The following is a 13,483-nucleotide window of genomic DNA, read 5'->3' as shown; positions in this document are numbered from 1 at the left end:
TGCATCGAGGGGGGGTCTGTATGACGTCATTGCCGGAGCCACGGGCAAACGAAAATGGAAGATGAAAGCACATGAAATAATGTGAGGTTACGAACTTAAAGTGCAGTGCAGCGCAATGCACCACTGCCCGTACCTCTGCCATATATACATTTTATAACACACTATAACCCTTCCTACTTGCACGCGGTAATAGCAATTAACGTCCACGTCTCCTATCTCCACCATCCCCCCTAAGGTGCCGTCATCACTTTCCAGTTTACCTGAGCCATCATTGAAATTCTACTCCACACCACCACTCCGGCCATGAAACCAGATCCCAAACTCCAAAGATCCAAACCAACACACTTCCTCTTCAAAAAATGGTTAGAAATGTTTCCATTCCCTCGCCCCGAGGTACTGGAAAACAGTTACTACAGAGATCGCCGAATTCAGCACTGACAGCAACAGCAGCAGTTCAATGATCGATGGCGACGAAGGTGTCAAGTGCCGTACACCGCAAGACCAAAGGCGTAGGAGCCACACCAGACTGACACACTGTTCACACCCACCCAAAACGACACCAAGTCCATTTCAAATTAGCAAATCTAACGAGAGCGCGTGGTACTCCCCATCACTTCAGAGAGCTCTGGCGAGGATTCTGAATTCACAAACGTCGTCGGACATCCGCCCAGAGCGTCGTCGAACCCTCTGAAGAGCACGTCCCCAGAGCGCACACACACACCAGCACTGAGATTTGACGGAGCGTTCGTGACACGTTCCAAAGTTCTCCCGATACGATGATGTGATCCGTCAGATATGCGCCTTGGAAGGTTGTGGGATGATTTCTAGAGACGGAAGCAGAGGCAGCGACAACCCAATCCAAATGCGCAATAATCACTGTGTGGCGAGGGAGTGGGGGTGATGGCGCGAATCGTGCTCGCTTGGAAATGATTATAATAAACCAAAGCTCTCCTCCTAGCCCCACTCTGTTGTGCCGACCGAACGGTTAGGTCCACACTCTAACGTTCGAGTGCCCTCTTCACCATGTACTTCACCGTGCTTGTTCCACCCTCGTCGTGGTCAGTCGCTCGGAAACTGGGTGTCGGGGCGTGTGTTTGTGATTCTGTGCGAAGGACAGAATAGGACAGGCAGATCGACAGCAGGGAACAAGTTGCCCGCGCACCAGCTTCCACTATCAACCCCCTCTGCGTCTTCTTAATCGAATCGCTCCTCTCAGTACAAGATGATCGAATCGCAAAGCCCTTCCTCTACGAACATTGGATAAGAAGGCGCTGGAACGGGGGCGGGATGATGGCGAGCCACATAATCGATGAAACCTTCTACAATCTGCACTTGGCTGGGTCACTGCTGCTGCTGCACTGTTATCAGCATTAAACGCTCTCCCGTTTTCCCCTCGTGTGCAATTACTGATGCTCTTCGACGACCGATCATCATACCACGTCCGGATCACTGGCGCAGGAGGCCTTGAATTACGGTGGCGCCACCGAGTGGGCGAGCGAGTGGACTACTTGTGAGTGGATGGAAATTTGTGAAATTGATCTTAAAATATGCAGATAATTGAACGTGCTCAGACTCTTTCCTTCCTCTCATCTTCCGCTGCTTATCACATTAGTGCTGCTGCCGCTCGATGGCGCAGGGCGCGCTAATGAAACGAAATGAATCGGAGCTCACACACAAAAATGCTGCTATGCTTTTGATTAAATAATGGAGGAATGCATATCCATGTGTGTGTGTGTGGGTGTGTGTGTACGCTTGCTGGTGCGTTTTGTTTTTCTTCTACAGTGATGGAAGTAAATCACTTTCCCGTGTGTCTGGCAGAAACACCGTGTGCGTCAAACTCCAATCTCACCCACATTTTCCGTATCTTATCGTATACCACCCCCCCCCCTCCCCGCAGAAGGTGTGAGGGAATTTTCTCACCTCTCTCGATGGCACACGCTAGTTTTCCCATATCCATTAACGGCTTTCCGATCGAGTAGCGTCGCTTGCAACCCACATACACATCACCGAGTGTGTTGGTTTGCCCCAGAAGCTTCCCCGGCCTGGTGGGAAACAATGGATTTTCCTCACGCACATGAGCGTGAACATGAGGCGCAAAACCATACACGCACGAAATGGTAAGCCCTGATCAACGGCCACCATTCGTTTTCATTTTTCCGTGTGGTGTGTGATGGTGTATCGGAAGTTCCCTCATCCCTCCCTCATGCCCCATTCCATTCCCAAACGCACACTTTCTCGGGGCTGCATCAATTTGCCAAACAATCTGCAGCAGCCACTGCAAGATGACGACCAGGCAGTTGTTGTGGCGCGGCACAGCGATCACCTCCTCCCCCCCCCCCCCTTCGTCAGGTGGGTGGTAATTGCAGCAGCGCCCGGAAAGGCAACATCCGCTGGTGAAAGATGCGAAACCGTATTACTTTTGCATTTCCAGCGCTTCTGGTTCGATTCGGGGGCATCATTCAACGGACAGAGAGGAAACAAAGTAGGGTTAAGCGTCAAATTTACATCTCACACATCTTCAGCGTGCGCCGGATGAAGAGTTGTATGAAAAAGTGAAACTTACATCTTGGTAGGTAATTATTTCTTCTCTTAGAATCTATCATTTCTTGAGCGGTTGTTTTGTCTGCTCTTTCGAAGCTCATCAATTAAGTTTCTATTTCCTTTTCCCTTTTTTCCACCTGGCAACTCGTCACGCCGAACCGAGGGCAGATGAAGCCAAAAAGTATGTTTCCCCTTTCCCGACAGGACATTCCCAAATTCGCAGATGCAACCAATTCCCCTTTTTAAACTTCCGCACCACCACCAGCAGAAAAAAGTCCTATTCTTTGCCGTTGTTCTCCAAAACCGACAAAAAAACGGACACGGGAATTGAAAGCAATGGTTGCTAAGAATATCATCTTTCCTTTTTTGGAAAATTCGTCCATCTCCAAGGCCCGAATCAGACGCACACCGGCCAGCCCAAAACCGGTTCCCCATGACGACGGCGAACTCGATTTATTCGTGATGCGAAAATTCCCACAAACTAATACACATTTGCTGCAGAGCACTTCCTCTGCAACTGCAGTCGCTGTGCAGCACTGAAAAGAAAGGGAACTGAGTGAAGCCTCAAAAAATAAAACAGGAAATAGGGAACGACGCGCGGTTAACGTTGGATTCCTCCCTTGCTGGAGCACTATTTCCGATAAGATGTCGATAAGAGTCCAGCGCGTGTATGTGTGTGCTGATAAGATGTTCCTCGCTAGCGCTTGTGGAACTTACCTTTTTCGTTGGTTTGGCGCACCCGCGGGAATCAATCAACCCGAGGGCGGACGGTGGCTTTGCCGGCGTCGTTTCGGTACCGTCCGGGGTCGATGGAACACCACCGGCCGCCAGTTTCTGCTCCTTGCCCTTTTCGGCCAGCAGCTTCTCGCTCACGTCGGCGGCAGCTGCCAGTTCGAACTTTTTCTTGATCGCCTCCAGCGCGGACCGGGTCGTGGCGGCACTGGGGATGACCGATCGGGTGCCCAGCTGCACGTCGCCGCCGGCGTCGGGATGCTGCAGCTCCAGCATGATGATGATGATGACGGGTTGTTGCTCTCACTCCCCCACCCGGTGGCACACGAGACGGCGGAAAAGCTTCACGAGAAATGCACCAGGAGCGCACGCGAGACACACACACACACACACACACACACACACTGGCAAAGGTCAAGGCTTTTGTGCTGCTGCGTTTTCGTGTGCAAGCAGAACGGGAAGCTTTTGGGTTGTTGCGTTGTAACGAGCGGTAGAAATATGGGTTGCTTTGATGTGGGTTCCACGCCACTCACACCAGCAGCAGCAGACGCACACACACCGCTGTTGTCCGGATTACCGTAACGGATCGAAACATCAACATTGACCTCCAGCAGCACCAACAGCAGCGGGATGGACAGCGCGAAAACAACGACGCAGAAGAAGCGGCACACAAATCCCAAAACAGAACACAGCCGTTCTGAGCGCACACAAAAAGCTTAGACACGCACACACAGCCAGCAAACCAACACGAAACGATGGTTTCGTTTGTAGAAGGGCTATTTTGTATCGTGCCACACACCTTCACACAAAATGGGCCAAAACTTGCTTGCAGACGCCGCTGCTTCGGCGGTCGGGGAAAGGTGAGCACTCGAAAAAAGTGCACCGAGAGAATTGTAATGCAAACGAACACCACCAGCTCTGCACCCGCACTCTATTGAAATGCAACGAGCTACAACAAGACCATCACCACACACGGGAGGGATTGATCTTGGGGTCAGGGGCAGGGGCCGGTTTCGTTCCGGTTCCGTTCTCTGTTTACACTCTGGTAGCTTTTGCTACTTAGTTTAAACAACTACACAGTCACACAAAAAAAGAACACATACAATTCACACAGCTCACCGAATGGAAAATGTTTTTTGTTTGTATTGCAGCACACAACACTCGTGTAAATAATGCACTTTGCAATCGATCGCGAATTTTGTATTTTTCCCCCTCACTATCGAACAAAGATTCCAACACACTTGCACCAAGTTTGATGACTCTTTAGTACTTTCCAAACACACGTCTTCTTGCAAATCTTTCCGAAAGGAAAGATTCTAAAGATCCTTTTTGCTTACACTTGGTTTGCAGGCTATTTGTTACCCACAGTTACAAGACACAAGACACAGAACACAACAAACGAGCGACGGATTTTGGATATGACGGCACGACGACGATGATGCGCAGCGAAAGAAGCGGGACACACACGCACACGCGATCCGTTCGCTGGCAGGTTCAAATTTTAAATGAAAAAAAGCTGCACCGTTCGTGCCGACACAACCACCGCGCGAGCACGGGCATCTGAGATCGGGCGCACCCGAGAGATGTGTTGTCAAAAACGGCGCCGCTGTTAAGGCGCCTGTACACGGTCTGTGCGCACACTTGTATGCGTTGGTCAAAATATGGCCCGGCGAAGCCCTTTCTGTTTCATTAATCGTGTATTCTACACTCTTTTTTGAACATCGCAAGTCTTTTTAATTAAATTTAATTTAGTTTTGTATTTTTATGCATTGCATTGCTCAAAGAAAGTCCTTTTTATGCTATTCGGGTGCTTTTTCGAGAATAATGAGAGCAGCAACACCAACGCTGTCGCATAGACCACCGCCTCAGCACATTTCCCGGTAGACAAAAGCCGGTTTTCACGAGCTCGTTAACGCTCCAAATCGGCGAGATTTTCCCTCGCTGGCGAGCGTGTTTGAAAGTCATTGTGAAGGTTTTTGAGGGTTCAAGTTGGCCGCCAAAAAGCTCGCGCTAGTGTCCGATTGTGGCCACGCATTGAACCCACGGGCTCCTGCATTTTATGTGTGTGCCGCAAGTGTGTCGTCTCACTTGCTCGTATATGTGCCACTATCGCTTCAGCTGACCCGATGGTGGCCTTTTATATACAGTCTTCAATTGCTGGTGGTCTTGACGCTGAGGGTACTGTAGTCGATTTTGATGCAAATTACCAACAAAATTCTACACTCTGCTCATTTACATCAACCACGGATTTTGTTTACATTTTCCACACGTCCATATGGCGCGAAAGAGATGACATGATACAACGAGCGAGAACATACACAACTCGGTATACGATGCGCGTAAATTGTCACCAACACAACGAAAGACATACGGACAAAGGGTACAAAAGCTCACTTCGAAACGAGCACTCGAGGTAAGTAAAGGAAGGGTAGAGAAAATGAGCGAGATGCAGCGCTTTTTGAACGTCAAAAACCCTCGCCATGTTGAACGGGAACTAAGCTCGCTTCCGAAACGTAAACAAAGCGGTTGACATCGAAGTCGAAGAAAAAAAGCAGCGAAAAAGTTTCTGTCCTCCGTGGTGGTGGTGGTGCTGCTGCTACTGCCGTTGTAGCCTACCGTTCGCTACGCCGTGTGTTTCGTCCTGTTTTCTGTGGTGTTTAGTGGCGTGATTCGTGTTTCGTCCTGTCCGCCCGTGTCTTCTCAACTAGCCACATCGTCCGCACGGAAGTTTGTGTCTTCCACCGTGGGAAGGATGTGGGATTCATCGGTGTTTCTCAGCACACGTAAGTAAACTGTTTCACACCAGCCAGTGTCACCAGTGCTCCTCCGCGAATGCTAATCGTTGTTTCCCCACCCCAAACCCCAACAGTGACCCCCAAGTTCTACGTTGCCCTTACCGGCACATCTAGTCTCATTTCCGGACTGATACTCATCTTCGAATGGTGGTACTTCCGGAAGTACGGAACGTCTTTCATCGGTGAGTGGTTACGAGGGAGGAGGTCGGTTCGTCCACCGGGTCCATCACTCACATCGAATGTTTTCCTTTTCTTTTAGAGCAAGTCTCAATCAATCACATCAGCCCGTGGATTAGTGGCAACGACAATGGGACCGATTCGCCGGTTCCAACCACGGCGAGCGGCAGCGGTGGAAGTGGAAGCGGCAGCAGCGGAACAACGCAAAGCATGCCGGAGTGTAAAGTGTGGCGCAATCCGCTCAATCTGTTCCGGGGTGCCGAGTATCAGCGGTTCTACTGGGCCACCCAGAAGGAACCGCTCACCTTCTACGACATGAACCTGTCCGCGCAGGACCATCAAACGTTCTTCACGTGCGAGGGTGACGCGGGGAAGGCCGAGTACGAGATCATGCAGACGGCCTGGCGCGAGCGTAACCCAGTCGTGCGCATCAAAGCGGCCAAAAGTGCACTCGAACTCAACCCGGACTGTGCGCCCGCCTACATCCTGCTGGCGGAAGAGGAAGCGACCACGATTGTGGAGGCGGAGAAGATCCTCCGCACCGCGCTGAAGGTGGCCGAGGGTAACTACAAGCGGTCGCAAACCTTCCAGCACCAGGGCACGATCGCGGAAGGCATCCACCGGCGGGACACGAACGTGCTGATCTACATCAAGCGCCGGCTGGCCATGTGCGCCCGCAAGCTCGGCAAGCTGAAGGAAGCGGTCAAGATGTTCCGTGACCTGACGAAGGAGATCTCGCCCATCATGAACGTGCTGAACATACACGAGAACCTGCTGGAGGCGCTGCTCGAGATGCAGGCGTACGCCGACTGTCAGGCGGTGCTGGCCAAGTACGACGACATCTCGCTACCAAAGTCGGCCACCATCTGCTACACGGCGGCCCTGCTGAAGGCGCGCGTCGTGGCGGAAAAGTTCTCGCCCGACGTTGCCTCCAAGCGCGGCCTCAGCCCGGCCGAGATGAGTGCGGTCGAGGCGATCCACCGGGCGGTCGAGTTCAATCCGCACGTGCCGAAGTATTTGCTCGAGATGAAGCAGCTGATACTGCCGCCGGAACACATCCTCAAGCGGGGCGACTCGGAGGCGCTCGCGTACGCGTTCTTCCATCTCAGCCACTGGAAGAACGTGGAGGGTGCGCTCAACCTGCTCCACTGCACCTGGGAGGGCACGTTCCGCATGCTACCGTACCCGCTCGAGCGTGGCCATCTGTTCTACCCGTACCCGACCTGCACGGAGTGTGCCGACCGGGAGCTGCTGCCCGCCTTCCACGAGGTGTCCGTCTATCCGAAGAAGGAGCTACCGTTCTTCATCCTCTTCACCGCCGGGCTGTGCTCGATCACCGCCCTGCTGGCACTGCTCACCCACCAGTACCCGGAGTCGATGGGCATCTTTGCCAGCACGACGCTCAGCTGGTTCTCGCTGCCGTTCCACTTTGTCAAGGAGCGCATCGAAGCGATCTGGCCCTGCAATCTGCTGCAGCAGCTTTCACGCATTTAAACTTGCCATCTCCCCTTCCCCGCTCCCCACCTCCCTTCTCCCTTCATTCCTCACAAGTGATTGTGGTGCGTGCAATGTCCGCGGTGTCTATTTTTAGCGCTCTCTCTCTCTCTTTACGCCTCCTTACGGGCTTATTTTAATTCGTTCCTCCCTATTACACTACTGCTGCGGCTTCTTATTCCGCTAAAACGCTCCCAAACCTTCCCCAACCCGTGGGCCGCACCACACCTCGGTCAGCAGCATAGAAGAAGAGGGTAGTGGAACAAAGGCACGAACTAACTTAATCCTCATGAATGTCTTAAGCACAAAACAAACAAAAAGAACCTAAAAGCGCTTATCAAAGGCGTTGCGCGCGCGAGTTGAATGTTTGGCGTCGTATGGCCACGCCGACAGTCAACGCCCGCGCGAACGCTGGGATAGTGCGGCCGATGGTTTTGCCGGCTAGCTGCGGGATGAAGATGGTGGTGGTGGGGGATGGTAGTCGTCCACCCCTCCCTCCTCCCGTGGCACGGTGTTATTGTAATAAATTTATGTGAATGAATGTAATTTAAAGCGACTACTGTGTGCGTAAGGATAGTATTGTACTACGCGGTGGTGTGTAAGCGCAGCATCGCGCCTCTTTGGTCTCCATTTTATGTCGTTAGTTTTGTTCTGTGTGTGTGCGAAACGTGTAAGAGTAAAACATTGAATAAAATAAAACTATAAATTATTGAACAGAAGTAATCATACAAATGAGCATGAGAAGAATCTTTGTACGTGGTTCATTGTTCTTTTTCGCGTTCGCTTCATGGAAATATCACGCTGATTCGTTTTTTATTAAGTAACAGTGATAATAAATCTTATTTTATCTTTTTCTAAGAAATTTCTAAAAGGGAATAATTGTGATTTAAATAAATACAACTGGTCGATAATTACAAAATGATCAATAACAGCGAGAGAGCAATCAAACTCAAAATGGGGTCGAGAAACCCTGCAGTACCCGTGCAGCGAAAAAAATCGCCATCAACACGTGCGACAAAAGGTACATTTTGTAACAGGAGAGCATTTTAACCCACACACGCACACACTACCGATCACTTCGTCCCATGGCTGATAACAAAAAGGACACTCGACCAATGGGAGCACATCACGCGCTTCGTATTGCGATAGTGCGAGCAAGAAAGTGATTGATAGTGCAGTGCATAGCGATAGTGCAGTGCATAGCGATAGTGCGTTCAAGAAAAAGAAATCTATAGTTGCACTGTAGGATCGCGATCGTCATTGGTGCTACCTACCGCATGGCATGCTAGTAGTCTGAAGGCTCGCTAGTTTCAATGGAAATTGCAGTTTCCACCGGTACCGGATGTGATGTGGAGATGGAAAACGGCTTTCCTTTTCTTATCAGCCGATCAGATGCTGTCGATCATGTTGACTCTTTCCCTGTAATAAGATTGTACGCGCATGATAGCGTTTGCACGTGTTCGAGAGGGATAACGATGGTTTTGAAGGGGGGCTAAGTACTCCTCCAAATGGTCTGTGCGAAGGAAAGAGTACACTGTATGAGACACGGAGGTTAGTGTTTTCGAAAGGTGTAGGGCCCCCTGATTTTCATGATCGTCTGATACTAAAAGTCGAAAAAAAGCCGGTTTCATTTTTGAACAGTTTGGGGGTAAAATGGCCTCCTACCCCGTTCAGCGTATTCGCCCTGTTCTCAGAGTCTTTGGAACTGGCGTGTTTTTCGAGTTTCGTGTAACTGGCGATCACGTCACGTCATGATGATGTGGACTAATGTGCTTGTTTTCCTTTTCATGTTGGCACGCACTAACTGAGCGCGTGATAAGCGCCCATTGGCCGAGAATCATTTGAGCTTTTATTGGCTAAAAATGCAAATAAAATGTCGATAAGAGAGTCAGGAGAACGGGAACTAGTTACCTCAATAAAATCATACTCTCCTTTTACAAAAAGTACCTGACGTCGCACGTGTTGATGCCGAGTGTTTCGTGATCCTGCAGCGCAACTATAGTTTTCCTTTTCTCGCACTTAGTTACGGATGTTACGTGAATGAACTACTGCTGTGCGCAATGATAGTAGTTTGCGCGGTGGTGTGTGTGCGCTTAAAAACACGTCGTTGGTCTCCATTTTATTTCGTCGTTAGTTTCGTTGTGTTTCTTTCGCGTTAGCTTCATGGATATATCACACAATTGCATCGTGTTTGCTGGGAGCTTCATTTCTTTCATTTTTTCTTTCCAATATTCACCTGCCGGTTGGGCCTTCTGTTTAATGTTTTCAATATTTAAACGATATTTTTATTATCAATTTTAATCATTTGCTGCAAACGCACAGCTGTGTGTCCGATTCATCTTCTTTCCTATAAAAAAGTACATGGGGCTTATTAAATGTATGTAACATGGGAAAGGGGACAGGGAGGTGGAGGATGTAGAAAAACGGGAGCGGGTGAGAAGGCGGCGAGCGAGGAGGTCCGGTGTTGCTTTTGTGAGTGATCATTCGTAAAGAGTTCGACGTGTTTGCGCCAACTTTTGTTGTCGCATTTTGATTAGAAGAGCGGTGTGTAGCGATACAGTAGCAAAAACGGGTGTAGTTCCTTCTAAGGACATGTTGGTGGTGGCGTATTTATCCTCCCCTCTCACTCATTCTCTCTCCCGTGCAATCTCTATATCTCTTGTTTATACCATCCTCTCACACAGCGTAAGGAATTCGATTCATTTTCAAGGCTTTTCTGCGCTCTGCAACAGCGGCGGTGGCGGCGGAATTGTGGATCGATTCGATTTTTTTAAAGTAATAGTAATAATAATCATAATTATAAAAGTAATAATACACAGTTAAATAAAGGACGAAAATAGAAAGAATTAAAAAAACATTAAATAATAATCAAAATCAGAAAATACGAAATAAAAAATAATAAACCCAAACACTGAAAATCCTGCTTCGCATTTTCTCGTTCTCTCTCTCTCTCTCTCTCTCTCTCTCTCTCTCTCTCTCTCTCTCTCTCTCTCTCTCTCTCTCTCTCTCTCTCTCTCTCTCTCTCTCTCTCTCTCTCTTTCTTGCTATTTAACGATCATCTTCCATTTTCCAATTATGCTTTCTGTGTCTCTCTATTCAATCTTTTTTTTTATCTTTTTCCCCTCTCTTTACACTATGCTAAGAGCAAACGCCAGTGTGCGTGATGAACCCTTATTAAGTGCTTCTCTTCATCTAGCGTACCGACGTATCGCCGCTGCTCACAACACCGTCAACAACATTTGCCAGCAAGGTGGTGAATTGATTGGGCTTTTTGACATTGAAACAATGGACACAACAACTTAACAAATAAACACATGGACAAATGTGCGCGCACTCACACATAAACACACCCATTGCCGGCTAATCGAGGAGATGCGGAGGGGCAAAAAACCAACATAACGCGAGCCAAAAAGGGACACAACAAGGGTCAAAAGATCGTAGAGGATGGGGGGACCGTGATCCCTTTGACGAGAGCTGGGCGTGGGAATGACAGACGACTGCAACTGCAACTGCAAGTGCCCATTTAATGAGCACTTTACTACACTTCAATCCATTCATCTAACAATCTTTCGCTGTTTTGGGGTTCTTCTTTCATATCTTTCCCCTCTCTCCCGTTTTTTCCCGATCTATCTAGATTTGATTGTTATTAAACATGGCACTTTGCTAACGGTAAACACGCACACAGATACTTTTAACATCATCATCATCATCATTCGCTCGTCTTGGCGCTGTCATTCCCTTCCCTTCCCAATCAGCCATTTTGAGTAGGTATTGTGCTCGATAGGACTCGGTGTCTCCACTGCCCCCCCCAATAAATGCACTCTCCCGCTTTACTTCTTCATGTCACTGTCAACTCGCGTGTAAAGAGGACAAAGGAATTGCATTATTTAAAAAAAATAGGAAATAAACAAACGGGCAACAGAAACGTTACTTTTAAAACCCATTTTAAGATATGATGTTTTATCCTTGGCTCATCACAAAAGTATCAGGAATGTGAACAAATACGCGCTCTCTGCACCTTTCCCACCAACACAAACACACACGCACACACACAATTGTTGTGCATTTCACATAAAAATCAACTTTGATATAAAGCGTACGTACAATATATTGGGCAGATATGCACGACAGGAAGGGATGGAAAGCGTGGAAAACATAGAAAGGAAATCATCTCCTTATTACGCGCGCGCACACACATAACACATGGCGCCACAGTTACCATACAGTCCCCGTCAGTCAACAAACCGGAAACCGTTAACTACTTCGATGGTAAATAGTTGCAGTAAATGTATTGTTAGAAAAATGTACATTATTGCAAATGTCGATGATATATCCTTCCCTGTCCGTGTGTGTGTGGTTGTCTGTGTGCGGTCGTTTGCTTTTGTTACTTTAATTGCATTTTCTACGTTACCCACACCGCAAAAAGCGTTTTGCTCGTCCCGTTATTGCTGGTAAACACACCGATTTACGGCCTAACCACCTGTTGGTTTCAGTTTTTTTGTTGCGCGCTGTCCTTTTCCTCCCTTTCTCTCTCCCGCTAACTGTCTCTCACTCGATCCTCCGTAGAAAAGGTTTGCCGGAATGGTGGTTGGTAGAGTTTTGTGTTGGTGTTTTGTTTGCGAATGATACTACTACTGCTGTTGCTGCTGCTGCTGCTGCTGTTTGTTGCCATTGGAAGACGTCTTTCGTCAGTTGCTGTTATCTTCGCCATCGAGCGATTCATCCTGCACCGAGATCGAGTCGTTCTCGCGCTTCGGCGTCAATCGGGTCGAGCTCAAACTGCCCATTGCACCACCTCGTCTGAATGGAAAGGAGGAGAAGAAAGAGATTAATTTAAGCGTAAACGAATGTACAAGAACATTTAAAAAACAAAACGAAAATTCACAACCGAGCAGAAACGAAATTAAAGAATAATTTTTTAACTCTCTTTGCGAGAATCACACTAGGTTAAAGCACACGCTCATTTAAAGGTGATTAGTACATCAACAAAACAACGCACTGGTATCTGTGAGGACATTACGCACTAAACAAAGGCTTCATTACAGTCGCGAGAAAAGATTAGTGCGTAAAGTAAGCATTCAGGGTAATCTTCGGGGGAACATGCAAACAGTTGCAAACACGGTTCTATTCTATGATGTCAGGTTCTGCGGGGGAACACAACAAAGGCACTTTGCAGTGAGAGGATAGTTTGTTATTTTAACAGTACATGCTGCAAAATCCACTCAACGTAACACACACGTGTGGGGAAGTGGAAGATGTTAAACAGACAGTAGAGTAGAGTTTGGTGGTTGGGGGAGTGTACAACTTCATAAACGAAACAAAATCACAACACCACACGACACACCACTCAAAGGGAAGCGTCAGCTTTCTTTACCTGCACCGCATTTACTCTAGAGATAGTCGAGGGTTTCTCTTATCACATCCTTGAAATTCGTAAACAGTGTGCGTGTTTATGGTTGTGTGTGTGTGTTCTCCACCTATTCATTCCACACCTTCAGCCTTCTCTCTTTGTGTGTTGTTGCTTAACGTTATTGTGTGTAATAACATGGAACAAAAATTCAACTAATTACCCCCCACGAGGAGTTCTATTGCGTGCCCTACTGTACATATTTAAAAACTAAACACGACGCTAAAAGAGAAGGCGTATCCTTTCCACGGGGGAGGAAGTGGAGCATAAGGTCGCGTTTCCTTGAGATGTGTGTTCAATTATTTTTTCGAGTCTTTCTGTATACTATTGTAGTGTA

At 48.3% G+C, this 13,483-nt stretch overlaps 3 protein-coding genes across 8 annotated transcripts in view; 1 reads left to right on the top strand and 2 right to left on the bottom strand.

The window, feature by feature from the left end:
* LOC120952401 (coronin-1A-like) overlaps positions 1 to 4,824 on the bottom strand; it is a 30,056-nt gene extending 25,232 nt beyond the window's left edge. For 2 of the 5 annotated variants that reach the window (XM_040371707.2, XM_040371709.2), the window contains exon 1: positions 3,259 to 4,066. In XM_040371707.2, coding sequence (XP_040227641.2) covers positions 3,259 to 3,549 — 291 coding nt within the window. In that variant the 5' untranslated portion in view covers positions 3,550 to 4,066. Of the gene's footprint in view, positions 1 to 3,258; positions 4,067 to 4,392 lie in introns of those variants that run through there. The other 3 variants (XM_040371713.2, XM_040371712.2, XM_049606563.1) reach the window with 3 other exon arrangements.
* A 951-nt stretch (positions 4,825 to 5,775) lies between these two features.
* LOC120951460 (protein ST7 homolog) lies at positions 5,776 to 8,486 on the top strand. Its single transcript, XM_040370206.2, has 3 exons — positions 5,776 to 6,056; positions 6,143 to 6,250; positions 6,328 to 8,486. The coding sequence occupies exons 1-3, from the start codon at positions 6,026 to 6,028 to the stop codon at positions 7,737 to 7,739; spliced, it is 1,551 nt and encodes a 516-aa protein (XP_040226140.1). The 5' UTR covers positions 5,776 to 6,025; the 3' UTR covers positions 7,740 to 8,486.
* Positions 8,487 to 9,989: 1,503 nt separating this feature from the next.
* Positions 9,990 to 13,483, bottom strand: part of LOC120954042 (myosin heavy chain, non-muscle) — a 41,743-nt gene continuing 38,249 nt past the window's right edge. For both annotated transcript variants that reach the window (XM_040374595.2, XM_040374600.2), the window contains one exon: positions 9,990 to 12,539. In XM_040374595.2, coding sequence (XP_040230529.2) covers positions 12,428 to 12,539 — 112 coding nt within the window. In that variant the 3' untranslated portion in view covers positions 9,990 to 12,427. The remainder of the gene's footprint in view (positions 12,540 to 13,483) is intronic.

The sequence above is a fragment of the Anopheles coluzzii genome, chromosome 2, assembly GCF_943734685.1.
Source record: "Anopheles coluzzii chromosome 2, AcolN3, whole genome shotgun sequence".
Lineage (NCBI taxonomy): Eukaryota > Metazoa > Arthropoda > Insecta > Diptera > Culicidae > Anopheles > Anopheles coluzzii.
Note: the sequence above shows the minus strand (reverse complement) of the source record. Positions and strands in the feature narration are given on the sequence as shown.